This window comes from Taudactylus pleione, unplaced genomic scaffold, assembly GCF_031769625.1.
Source record: "Taudactylus pleione unplaced genomic scaffold, aTauple2 ptg000938l, whole genome shotgun sequence".
Classification (NCBI taxonomy): Eukaryota; Metazoa; Chordata; class Amphibia; order Anura; family Myobatrachidae; genus Taudactylus; species Taudactylus pleione.
Genome location: NW_028285339.1, coordinates 713089 through 727278, shown reverse-complemented (window position 1 = coordinate 727278; position 14190 = coordinate 713089). Strand labels below are relative to the sequence as shown.

At 45.3% G+C, this 14190-nt stretch overlaps 1 protein-coding gene across 4 annotated transcripts in view; it reads left to right on the top strand.

Annotated features, from left to right (window-relative positions):
• Nucleotides 1-14190, top strand: part of JSRP1 (junctional sarcoplasmic reticulum protein 1) — a 442040-nt gene that overhangs the window by 332444 nt on the left and 95406 nt on the right. For 2 of the 4 annotated variants that reach the window (XM_088459842.1, XM_088459841.1), the window contains one exon: nt 4315-4440. The exons of the other annotated variants lie outside the window; for them this stretch is intronic. In XM_088459842.1, coding sequence (XP_088315968.1) covers nt 4329-4440 — 112 coding nt within the window. In that variant the 5' untranslated portion in view covers nt 4315-4328. The remainder of the gene's footprint in view (nt 1-4314; nt 4441-14190) is intronic. 4 annotated transcript variants of the gene reach the window in all.

The following is a 14190-nucleotide window of genomic DNA, read 5'->3' as shown; positions in this document are numbered from 1 at the left end:
TGATAATCTACCAAGGGCAACTAGAAGAATATCCTTTATATATCTATATTTTTTTTATTAAAAGGATTAAGATCCTCAGTAACCATATTCAGAGACTTGCAAATAGTACCAGATTTTGTCTTAAGGGCATCTGTTCTGATTTTGAGATCCGTAATCTCAAAAATGCCTCACAAAGTCCAGCCTGGAAGGCCATCCTGATTTTTTGGACCAGACCTGCTATGAGTCTGCGAACATCCAGAGAGATCTCCTCATCATCCAATGGGTGGAGTCTAGGAGGATCATGAGGCTGCAAAATGTCTGATGAGCAGGACATTTAGGGAATACTGTAGTGTCCAGAGCACCCTGCTTTCTACCTTTGAACCCCATGATACATAAGGAGGAAGGCAGTAGTAAGGAATAATTAGAGCTAGAGTTAGCAGGCTGAGAAAGTGGTAACCGATCTTGATGAAAGAAACTTAAGGGGGACATATGTAAAATTGTGGTAGATTCCCCCAGGGACTGAGGAAGCAAGGGACAGAGTGCTGGAGAGGTCCCATAATCAGATGTCCCACAATGGAGTGGTGGTAGGGGGCGGAGCCACCAGGGGAAACAGACCGTCCAGTGGAGGGTCTCACGGATGATGTACTAGCAGAGGAAGATGTAGGGACCACAAGGTGGTGTCCTATGGGAGCAGTAGGCCTTGATGTAGTGAGAGGAGCCAGCTACTTAATATGCAGGGAGCAGTACAACTAAATCAAATAGCAGATAGTACACAAGGGCTGGCCTAGAATTCAGATGACAGGCAGGTCTTGAGGCTTAGAAAACACCTGGAGGTAGAGATGTCATCAATGTGCCATACGAATAGAAGCTCTTAAAGAGGCCTGAGAACTTCCGGAGGAGGCTTCTATGCCCTGCTGTAGTGAGGATGCCGATCCAAGATAGCTGACAGACCATGGAGGGAGGCCATTGCAGAAGCCGGATCAACCTCTGAGACGTCTAGCAAAGGTGTGCCTCTGAAGAAGTTAAGCAGTGGGGTCAAGAGCAGAGGTCGGGGATCGGACTACAGGGAGAGCGAGCTAGGACCCAGATGAAATGGCCGGCAGAGATGCGGCCCCGACTTGAGGACCATAAGCAGGCCTGATCAGTGGAAAGTGCGTCGCTTTGGGATAGGGAGACCCTGAGAAATGTTCCAAAAAAGGCTAAGCTGCGGGAGCATGTCTCGGCCCGTTGGTAGCCAAGCCATGCCCTCCTTCCTTCTCTCTTTTTATATATAATTTGAATTTTTCTGGTGGCGCTGGAAGGACATTGTGATTATTTATATACTGTATATACTCGAGTATAAGTTGACCCGAATATAAGCCGAGGTACCTACTTTTACCACAAAAAACTGGGAAAACTTATTGACTCGAGTACTAGCCTAGGGTGGGAATGCAGCAGCTGGTAGTGCCCCCAGTAGTAATTCTCCCTGGTTGTACCCCCTGTAGTAATCCCCCCTGGTAGTGCCCCCAGTGGTAATCCCCCCTTTTAGTGCCCCCAGTAGTAATCCCCCCTGGTAGTTCCCCCAGTGGTAATCCCCCCTTTTAGTGCCCCAGTAGTAATCCCCTCCTGGTAGTACACCCAGTGGTAATCCCCCCCTTTTAGTGCCCCTTGTAGTAATCCCCTCCTGGTAGTACACCCAGTGGTAATCCCCCCTTTTAGTGCCCCCTGTAGTAATCCCCCCCTGGTAGTGCCCCCTGTAGTAAAAACCCCTGGTAGTGCCCCCAGTAGTCCCCCCCCCCCCAGTAGAGAGAGACGTAATAAAAATTAAAGAAAAATCAGTTACCTGAAACTCCCGCCCCTGGTCCCGCCGCTAACAGCTCCTCCGGCCGCTTTGCATGGGAGAGACGTCATTACTCATGACGTCTCTCCCATTACCCACTGCGGGAGCCGGATGATGGCTCCCGCAGTGGGAGCAGCAGCAGCCGATGCTGATTACAACAAACACAGCTGTCGGCTCCGGCGGCTGTGTGTTTGTGCTGTGTAGCGCTGACCGAACTCCGTCCGGTCAGCGCTACACACTTCACTCGAGTATAAGCCGAGGGGGTGCTTTTTCAGCACAAAAAATGTGCTGAAAAACTCGTCTTATACTCGAGTATAAAAATTGGCACTCAGGATCCATATGAAAAAATCAAACTGCATATATTTAAACCAACATTTCAGACCTATTACTGCTTTTTTTGTCCAGGTTTGAAACATTGGTCTAAATATGAAAAAAGCTATAGCAAACAGGCTATATAAGACGGTGTTTACAGACTACTGACCATTTGCCCTTGAAAAAGTCCCCAGGAGGGACGAAACGCGTTGGGACTTACACCCATTTGCCCATAATTCTTTACATTTGTGTTATTTGAGTTTGATATCACCAACATTAGGGGTGATTGTTGTACTCAATAATTGAGCTTCCAATAAATTTACCTATTCTGAAGCTAACCACACTGAGTCAGTGGTTCATGCTGTACATTTTGGGCCCTGCACGCACACTCACTTGGGACGATTGGGACGCATAGAAGAGACGGACCAGCAGATACAGCTACTGGGTAAGTTCACTCCACCTACTGAGACTGCATTATAGTGTCCATACGTTATCTTGATACTGCGTTCCTCTTTTGAGGTGAGTTTGTGCGGAGGAGGCGACACCAACAGCATTTGGTTTATATAACATCTTTATCCGGTTTGTGGAAAACTCTGCCTAAAGTTCTTGCCAACCAGCTATGCAACATGCACCATGATTAATTTAATTTGATGAAGGACACTCAGTCCTGTTGAAGAGTGCTTCACTTACTGATACATTGATTGGATTAGCACCACAAACTGTATATTTGTGTCCAAGAACATTCAGCCTAAAGTTATTGCGACCTGGTATTTATTTAGAGACTTGAACTATTCTTTGATATCTTTGTCCTGCTTAAGAGACTCATTTATCACAGCTGGCTATATGTGTTATTTCTATTTAAAGATCATCATTCAACTCCCAGCCTCAAGTTTTTGCTCACCTGATTGATATTTAGTTTATTTTTGCCTTTCTGTATTATTCTTGAGTACTATATTTCTGTGAAATATTAGTTCTGCCCAAATATAGTTTGGGTTTACCCGATACCACAGAGCGCTACTCCCCCCCCCCCCTCCCTCTTTTTTCATATTATTCTTGTTAAAGGAAGTAAGGACACTTCCTGGGAGAGCAACTAGTGGTATCACTTCTATTCCCTGCCTGAGAGCGCTGATTGATATTCCCCCTCTTTCCATAGTTGGTCTAAATATATATGCAGTACTTCTGTGACTTACTTACTATAGTACCAGGCACCAGGGGCAGTTGGATTCAAAAGCTTTAACTGCCAGCAGTGTTGGATCTTGTGTATATATACTGTATATAACATTAAAAATATAACAGCAGTAGTGTGGCTATTATATAGATTTGTGGCTGTCTATTTGCATTACTTAATTGATATTTCCATGTAGCTTGCGACAAGAAAGGTTTCTTTTTTGATTTTTTTTTTTTAAGGAAAAAGCTACAGACTTTTGTATTTCGTTGAATTAGCATTTTGCCTTTGCATTTAATTACTTATATAGTCAACTTTTTCATTTATCAATAACACTGTACATAATGCGTCATATATAGGACAAATAGGGTGATGCGACAGTCTGTAAAGTTATATCTCTTCACTTTTTGTACGCTATGGTGGGACATAAGTATGAATATTTACTACTCTGAGACACACCAGCAGCAAATGCTAATTTTATCCAACTGAATATATGCACATATATGTGCTTTTTCTTGCATATAGTTGGGGTGCAAATTTTGCGAACTCTACACTATGGCCCTGATTCAGAGCCGCTCGCTCTGACCAGAGCGCTCGCTCTGAATCAGGGCCCTCCTCCAATAAAATGGAGCGTCCTCCTCGACGCTCGTATAGCTGTGGGTGACCACCCACAGCATATACGAGCGTCCAAAAAGATGGTCGCGATGGTCTTGACCATCGCGACCATCGGACTTGCGAGGGAAACCCTGCGGTCGGGTTTCCCAGCCACAAGCCATCGTGTGCATGCTCGCGCATGCACACGATGGAGCTCCCGCCGTCGTGCGCATGCGCAGTGGGGACCATCGACCCACTTGCGAGCGTACTGCCGCTTGCGAGTGGGTCTGAATGACCCCCTATGTGTGCAAAGCAGTTTCTGCATTATAATTTTTAACTTTTGTTAAAGAGTTATTGCATTTATAGTATAGCACTGTTAGGTATCAGTTACAAGATAAAATCTTCTTTTTAGTTTTTACCTTCTCTTTTGTTGGTGTCCCTACAGTGTAATCTCTTGCAATGGAGGAAAGAGAGGTGTGTGTGAAAGAGGCAGCGCGTCCTGCATCTGTAGAAGATCTTCCTCTCTCTCATGAGATAGAAACTAAAGATTCAACACTGGAGAAACAGAAAGGTGCTCCCCATATACTAAAAAGTAAAATAAGAAATCTAGAGTTATACTCCACTGGCTTTTCGGTATTAATAATACGGGTTAAAAACCAATGGTTAGAGTGAGCTCACAAACCAACACATTCCAAACCTGAACATAGATTCAAGCTTGGATTTTATGGCTTTTAGTAAATTAAATGTGCAGAAGCAGTGCAGGGCCTGGGGCTGAATATGTCCAAGGGCATATTATGAGAAGCAGAGGAGCTGTGACCAGTGCTGTGTAGGTGTGGTCAGTGCCATGTGGGCATGTACACTTCTACAATATCAGCGCAACCGTATCCCTAAAGTGTAAAAAAGTTTTAAAGAAAATAAAAATACAATTTTAATACCTATCAGGGGTGTAAATACAGGAGGCAATGGAAGGCATACTCCTCCAGGTACCAGCCCTGAAGGGTGACACACTGACCTTCTCCATTGTTCCAGGTTCTGCTTTATGCACCCCACAGCAGGAATAAGCAGGGAGCCCAGGGGCATGTATCGTGGCTCTCCCTCTCACAGGGACCCCACCATGGAGTTGGGTCTCTAGGGACGGAGCTCCAGCAAGGAAACCACACCAATGTACATAAAAGGGACAGGGAAGAGCCTGGAATCAATGGCCCCTCCCTCCTTTGTTGTTTTATCTCCCTTACACATGTGGGACCTGCTTCCTCTGCTGTTGTTGTGGAAGCAGCAAATAGCAAGAACAGAAGACGCTGATTAGCAACAGGTAGTATATGTGTGCTGGGGTGTTGGTAGTTAATTGGGGGTGGAGTGTGTGTCTGGATGTTGCTTTTGGGGTGTTGGCACGGCAGTGAATGCAGGGAGGGAGACTGTGTGGGTTCTGGGGTGTTGGCAGTGAAAGCAGAGGAGGGAGTGTGGTGCTGCTGAGGTGTTGGAAGTAAATGTAGGGGGTGGAGCTTGTGTGTTTGTGTGCTGCTGGAGTGTTGGAAGTGAATGGATGGGGCAGAGTGTGACTGGGTCCTGCTGGAGTGTTGGTAGCGAATGTGGTTAAGAAGGAGCGTGTGTGAGTGCTGCTGGGACTGGGATGTTGGTAGTGAATGCAAGCAGAGGGGGTACACCAACAACTAAATCTAAATTAATTATCTTAAAAAATATATATATCATGCAGCAGAAAACGTTAAAAATAGTATTAGAGGACGGTGGAACCTCTTAAAAGTCAGTATGTCCAGACATTAATGGTAATATCCAACAGTCAAGCATTAGCCTGATCACTCTGCACTGAGGGCCTGGTTCAGAGCTGAACGCTCTGACAGAGCACTCACTCTGAATCAGGGCCGGCCTTCTGTTTTTTTTTAACGGCCTCCTGGCCGCTCGCATAGCTGTGGGTGACCACCCACAGCTATAGCGAGCGGCCATGATGATGGTCGCGATGGTTAAGACCATCGCAAACATCGGGCTTGCGACAAGACCCTTGTGGTAGGGTCTCATTGCTGCAAGCCCCAGAGAGCTTTCGGCTCTAACAGAGCTGAAAGCTCCCACTGACATCACTTGTGATGTCAGTGGGGCCGGCCCCAGACGGTGGGCGTTCCCATGGGATCGCCTCCGTCTGGGCAGCCACGCCCCTGGCCCGCCCACCAAAGGGGGCATGCTGTCACTCAACATCAACAGCACGTCCCCTTTGGTACGAGACCTGGAGCGACGGATTGCCCGTCGCTATCCGGGTCTCGCGCATGCGCACGATGGAGCATGCGGGTCTCGCGCATGCGCACGCACGCATAGCGCTCGCGAGCGGGTCTGAATCAGGCCCTGAGTAAGTAGATGGAAATGTGGACTTGTATCAGAATGATAAAGGGAACCTATCCAGTATAGTGGGGGAAGTGTTACCGGTGTTTTGACAAGGAGGAGTCCAAATAGCAAAGCAGTCCTTCACAAATAGAGAGGGTTTCCCGGTAGTCTTGATGCTGTAGGCAAATATCCCGAGTAGAGCTGGAGAGCGGTTCCACAGTGGGTCCTCTTGCAGAGAATGTAGGCAGAGAGATAATGCGTTTTCCCGTGGCACTTCACTCAGCTTGCTTAGGAACCCCAAAATTACATTTATCTGTGTGTTTATCTGTGTCTATAACATGAGTGAACTTAATAGAGTACCTTTAGTAACAGTAATAAACTTCCTATATACTTATGTTTAACTCCACAAATAGAAAAAGTTTGCAGTTCTCTTATATTTTTGTTTGGAGTTTTGCAAATGAACTATGTTTTTGTAAATAGATATAATATAGTCATCACTATCCATAAAAGTCATACTCGCCTACTCTTCTGGAATGGCAGGGAGACTCCCAAAAATCGAGTGACGCACCGGAAACGTGGGCAACTTCCGCAGCACCCCCCCTTACCCGCGTGTGCGTGGTCACCCACTTTCACTTTCAGAACACAAGTTGGTGGTGTCAACGTAGCCCCGCATCCCGCTATACAATGCCTGTTTTATCGCCACTGTATACCAGGGGCAGTGGCCACGATGACGGCGGCCCACCTTTCTGGCCATCACGCTTCCTGTGTACCAACCTGGCTGCCCCAAGGGGGGGCAGCAAAGTCCGTAAGTATTGTGATTATTTGGCACAAAATAGTTTCTTGTTCTTCAAATTTAACTTGTCAGGGCCGCAACTAGGGGGTGGCTAGAGGTGCATGTGCACCGAACGCCGGATTTGAGGGGGTGCTGAAGGGCTGACATAGCCCCCGCAGACCCCACGGTGGCTTGGGGGATGCAGATTCCATGCGGAATAGCCCTCCAAAAATGTCTGCCGCCTAGGAGGAGACAGATGCTAGAGGTCCTACTGGACCTCTAGTGTCTGTTAGGACAGCGCATAGCACATAAAGTTCCCGAAAGTGCCGGGAACACTGGCGCTGCTGGGAGAAGATGCAGAAAGCTGCATCTTCTCCTGTGAAACCCCTGGCAATGAGTGTAAAACTCCTGGCAACGAGCATGAAACACCTGACAACAAGCATGAAACCCCTGGCAACGAGCCTGAAATCCCTGGCAATGAGCGTGAAACCCCTGGCAATGAGCGTGAAACCCAGAGCATGAGATCCCTGGCAACGAGCATGAAACCCCTGGTAATAAGCATAAAACCCCTGACAACAAGCAGGTAATTTAAAAGTAATTAGAAGCCTGACTGTGGGGCATAAAATGGTATCAGGGGCAAATATGTAAGTGGCACTTTGGTAATGGGCATTATGGTGTGTGGAATAATGTAAGTCACTATACCAGTGACGTTTGACTAGTGCACTGCCTTATGGAGGAGCAAACACAAAATCCAGGTATGGGAAAGGAGGGTGTGCAAAATTACTGCCTTGCCCCGGGTGACAGATATCCTAGTTTCTGCCCTGAACTTGTATTAGTCACCATTTCCTTATGTTTGTTGGTTATGTATGCATATAAATGCACAAGAGCCAATTTCTGAGGAGTGATTATAATTATGAAATGCACAGCAGAAAATGACTTAGGATATCTGACAGAAAAAAACAATACAGTAAATATGCTTGGCTTGAATGAGGAAAATCTGCTGAGCCTCCTGCTGACTTTAAGTGGTACTGCAGTTGTTGTTTGGTCTTATTTATAAGCTGCTCTGGTGCCGGGCACTTGAACTAGAAGACAAAATACAAGGAATATGTGTTAGGAAGTGTGCAACTTTTTTGGTATCCATGGAGGGGAGAGAATTGTCAGTCACTGCAACAGTAGAACGACGTGACAGATTTTGTTTCCCATGAATTCAGGTGCTTGAATCCCTATGATAAGTCAGATAATATTGTATTCAGCCTGTATTGTTCTTCGCAGAAATTCCCCATTTTTGTAACAAGAGAGCACTATGAGATAGAACAGAACATTACTCCCATAATTTTGCTCTCTCCTGTGAGAACATAATTGCAATTCCATTGCTAGGATGAATGATGTTAAAGGCACAGCGGCAACTTTGAAATTAATATACCAATCTGACCTACAGTAATTTCAACTAGAACAAATATAAAAGGTTTAGATTCCATATACATATTAATACAGAAAGGATTGATTCAGTTATATCTGTCAGCCTAGAATGGCCAGTACTGAGAAATGATGGGTGACCGAAGAGCCATGTCTCATCAAGCTTTTTATAATGCACAGGAAATTTTTTAAAATAGGGATTTATGAAATGGTTTATCCATGCAGCTTTTTTTTTTTTTTTAAACTTAACTTCCCACTACACTTCCTCCTCATTGCAGCAGTCCCAATACTTAATATTCTTCCGTCTGTATATAGAAGGTTGGACCTCAGCAGAAGATCATTTAACTTTAAGTGCAATGCACATGGCGCTTGGCTGCTTCTCCCCTGTTAGTGACTGTAACAAGAGTGTCACTGGTATCTGCTAGATCCAATTCAGTGCCAAGGAGCAGAGAACAGCTGTCAACTTTTGGCCTGGATGCAAACACAAGCAACTTAGCTCTTTATCACCATTTTAAAAACAATGGGTATGATGAAAACCATACATTCATGGTATGTCTAATTTTGACATGGTTACTTTTATATAGCCAATGAAATACAGAATTTTTTTTATGAATGATATTAAAATACAGCCCTCATGTGCCAGAAGAAGTGAGACAGCCGCATCCATTCCCAGTACATGCCACCACACCCCACATGGTATCTTCCGCAATTGCCAGTGGCAAACTCAGGATTTCCAGAGGGGGGTTTCCAAATGCTTGATTTTAGAGCGAGTGTGGCCAGTCCATGAAGAGGGTAGAATTACCACTTAACCAGCTTTAGTATGCGTCATACAAAGTGTATTGTGTGTCATAATTCTAACATATACAGGACTAGTGATCACAGTAAGCCATTAGATGCGGCAGTAGGGTCATCCTGCCTGAGCTGAATTTTTTATTTTAGATGTGGGCACCATTCCAGAGCATGGGAGCAAGTCCGGGAGTCTGGGAGCAGCAGGAGAACCTAGCACTGCCCTGGACATATATGTACATATTGGGCTCTATAATATTACTGACTATTACATGTTAAAAGATCTACAGGTGGTGCTAATTATTTCATTTGTGATACTGAGAAGAACATGCAGTGCTAGTAAGATTCTATTACATTACTATTTCTATTGTGGTCATGGTGTGGGCTGGGGAGGGGGGTTTCCAGGCAGACGGAACCCCCCCCCCTGCGTTTGCCTATGATTGCAGTACTATAGATAGGCAAATAGCTCTGCAATCCTTTGCCATATAAGTTACACTGCAGATAGCATCATATCACAATGTAAGTGACTTTGAACAAGGCTTGACAGTAGGTACCAGAGGGATTGATCACACCATCTACAAAATCAACACGAAATTTGGTTCTTCACGCATAACAATTTCAAGGTTGTAACGCGACAACACAACATCACAGTGGACAGTGTAGTTTAGCACACATTGTAACATCTGATTGGTGTTACGCAGATAACAGCTACATTTTATGCTGGGGACATAAGTAACATCGGCGTTCAAACAGTGCAACGTTCCATTTCTTATATGGCGCATAGCAGCTGACAGCCCACTTTGGTCCTATTGCTGACCCCATGGTGAAGGCTCTGCACATCACCTGGGCTTGTGAACACCGCTAATGGATGCAGGATGACTGAAAACGTGTAGCCTGGTCCAGCAGCACAAGGTTCCAACTTTTTCGGGCAGATGGATGATTATGCGTGTGGAGAAAACTGTACAAGGCAATGGACCTTGCATGCCAACAAGGTACAGTCCAGGGAAGTGGTGGATCTACTATAGTGTGGGGTGTTGTCAGGTTTGCATGTATTAGGACTCCAATAAATTTGCAGACATCACTGATCGGCGGATGCTACGTAACCAATTTGCACCTGTTTATGTCATGAATTCAGTCAGACGGAAGCAGATTCTTTAAGAACCATAATGCACTGCTGCACAGGTCCGTAGTCACAAAAGGAGCATTCCTCTAAGTTTGGAATCATAAGTTGGACCACTTATTTGCCGGATTTGAACCCAATAGAACACATGTGGGATGCAGTTCAACGTGCCATCGATGGCAGGGTTCCACAACCAGCGAATATTAGGGAATTGAGAGCCATTATTTAGGAGACATGGTGTTATCTATAAAGTACTTCAGAAAGCTCATGGAGACCATGCCCTGTCATGCAGTTGCTGTAATCCGATCTAAAGGAGGAACTACATGTTACAAGACCGCTGTCTCAGCTTTATCACAGTTTGATTAATCAGATCCGTCAGGACTCGTGGACTGGGTTATTACGGGCACATGAATCTAGGTAGCTGGATTAGCTGTCAACTCATGGAGTGGACCCTTGTGGCAAGTTGCCTAGTGCCATCTAAGAGGTCACAGATTTTTATAAGGATCTCAGGATCTCTATAAGGTCTGTCCCTGGAACCAATTGAAGGTAACTTAGCCCCTAGCCCTGAAAACTGGACAGGAGCTGAAATATATTTGAGAACTCAGGGAACAGATCAGTGAGTTATACAGCAGATCAATAGCCTGCCTGGAATCCGCAGAGATAGTACAAACCGACTACCAGAGTTGGATGCCTGGATCCTACACCCTCAAAGAGAGATAGAAATCCAGTACCCAGTCCCCAGCACACGGAGTGACATCTCCAAAGGAAACCTAGCACGAAACCCAACAATCAGAGAGAGAACCCTCAGGACAACTGCTACCATCGCTGGTAGTACCAATGGTAAGAGGAGCAGAGAGTCCTGAAGACAGGTTGGAGCTGTGATGCTGAGTTAAGCAGTGGCCTCACTGTGCAGTAATACAGTCCGAAGTGTAAGCGGGAATATTTCACTTGAACCCGAAATGAGCAGGCAAGCTGAACTCAGACTTGGCACTTGAAGCACTATAATAGTTTCTAGAATAAGAACATACTTCATACTACTGCACAAGCTGGAGTAAAAATGTAGCATAGATGCTGAACCAGACTGAATTCGAAATATTAAGCTGCATACACACGGTACGAACTGCACCACCAACGACTTGAAAGATATCTTTCAAAGTTGATTGATGCACCTTTAGACACAGGCAATGGATATACAGACTGATCAGGATTAGGACCGGAGCTTGACTCGGAATGGAACTGGAGCTAAATAGCAGCTTGATCCAGACTGGGACCGGAGATGAACAATAACTTGTCTGTTTTGGAATTTGTAGTTCCACAAGTGTTTTTCTCCAGCATTAAGACTAGGGGTGTGCACCGGCCACTTTTCGTGTTTTGTGTTTTGGTTTTGGATCTGGATCTTTCTTCGTGTTTTGGATCTGGATTGGTTTTGCCAAAACCACCCTTCCGTGTTTTGGGTTCTGGGTTTTGTGTTTTGGATCTGTATTTTTTTTAAAAAAAGCATAAAAACAGCTAAAATCACAGAATGTGTAGGTTTTTCTGCTCCTATGCTATTATTAACCTCAATAACCTTAATTTCCACTCATTTCCAGTCTATTCTGAATACCTCACACCTCACAATAGTGTTTTTATGTCCAAAAGGTTGCACCGAGGTAGCTGGATGACTATGCTAAGCGACACGAGTGGGCGGCACAAACACGTGACCCATCTAGGCGTGAAACTGCAGTGGCAGACAGGATGGCATTGAAAAACTAGGCCCCAAACTGTACATAATGCAAAGAAAAAAAAGAGGTGCAAGATGGAATTGTCCTTGGGCCCTCCCACCCACCCTTATGTTGTATAAACAGGACATGCACACTTTAACAAACCAATCATTTCAGCGCCAGGGTCTGCCACACAACTGTGGCTGAAATGATTGGTTCGTTTGGGCCCCCACAAAACAAGCTGGCAATTAATCTGTCCCTGCACAAACTGGCTCTACGGAGGCAAGAAGTCGTCCTCATCCTCCTCATCCACAGATTCCTCACCCTCTTCAGTGTTATGTACATCCTCATCCTCACAGAGTATTAATTTGTCCCTGCTGGAACCACAGGTCCCTCTGTACGTTCTGGAGGCTGGTCTCCCTGGAAGAGTTGATCATTCATTTTATGAACATCATCTTCTCCACATTTTGTGGAAGCAACCTCCTACGCCTTTCGCTAACAAGGTTCCCGGCTGCATTAAACACTCTTTCGGAGTACACACTGGAGGGGGGGCAACTCAGGTAAAATAGAGCCAGTTTGTACAGGGACCTCCAAATTGCTTCTTTTTCCTGCCAGTACAGGTACGGACTGTCTGACATGCCTACTTGGATGCTGTCACCGATGTAATCCTTTAACAGACAGACGCACGCTTGTCGCTGCTGCTTTGAGGATTCAAGTGCGGCTACAGCCCACACAATTCACAAAGACAGAAAAAAAAAAAGAATATTTTTATTGTTTGTGGAGCACACTTTGAGGGTTACACCACCCTCTAACAGACAGACGCACGCTTGTCGCTGCTGCTTTGAGGATGCAAGTGCGGCTACAGCCCACACAATTCACAAAGACAGAAAAAAGAAGAATATTTTTATTCTTTGTGTAGCACACTTTGAGGGTGTCACCACCCTTTAACAGACAGACGCACGCTTGTCGCTGCTGCTTTAAGGATGCAGGTGCGGCTACAGCCCACACATTTCACAAAGACCGAAAAAAAAGAACAATATTTTAATTGTTTGTGTAGCACACTTTGAGGGTGTCACCACCCTTTAACAGACAGACGCACGCTTGTCGCTGCTGCTTTAAGGATGCAGGTGCGGCTACAGCCCACACAATTCACAAAGACAGAAAAAAGAAGAATATTTTTATTGTTTGTGTAGCACACTTTGAGGGTGTCACCACCCTTTAACAGACAGACGCACGCTTGTCGCTGCTGCTTTGAGGATGCAAGTGCGGCTACATCGCACACAAGTCACAAACACATTAAAAAAAAATTTTTTATTTTTTGGAGCACTTTGAGAGTTACAACACCCTTTAACAGACAGACGCACGCTTGTCGCTGCTGCTTTGAGGATGCAGGTGCGGCTACAGCCCACACATTTCACAAAGACAGAAAAAAAAAGAACAATATTTTAATTGTTTGTGTAGCACACTTTGAGGGTGTCACCACCCTTTAACAGACAGACGCACGCTTGTCGCTGCTGCTTTGAGGATGCAGGTGGAATCTAGACGGGATTTGGAACCGAGGACACACTACCTCCATCAATTGTCTAAATCCCACTGCACTAATGTCGGTTACCGGACGCACATCTAACACCAACATAGCAGTCAAGGCCTCAGTTATACGTTTTGCTTCAGGATGACTGCTGTCGTACTTCATCCTCATCGCTAGGGACTGTTGGAGGGTCAATTGTTTAGTAAAAGTAGTGATGTTCCTACTTCCTCTCTGGGATGATGAACAACTCCCAGCAGCAGCAACAGCACTAGTAGGAAGTGGTTCTTGATCTTTCCCTATTTTATTTTTATCAGAGAAAGTTTGGTCCTCCATTTATGTTATATTGATATATATACGTGCGGCTAAAGCGCACACAAACACAGAAAATATTATTTTATTTTTGCTGGAGAGTAGTGCACTTTGTGGGTTACACCACCCTTTAAGAAATGAGCCAGCCGGCTCTTTACTTATGGGACACAGGCGCACGCTTGGCGCTGCTCCTTTGTTGATGCACGTGCAGCCACAGTGCACACAAGTCACAAACACAGAAAATATATTTTTTTTTGGTTTGGAGTGTACTTTGGGGGTTACAGAACCCTTTAGCGGTCAAGCCAGCCGGCCCTTTACTTATGACACAGGCGCACGCTTGGCACTACTTTGTTGATGCA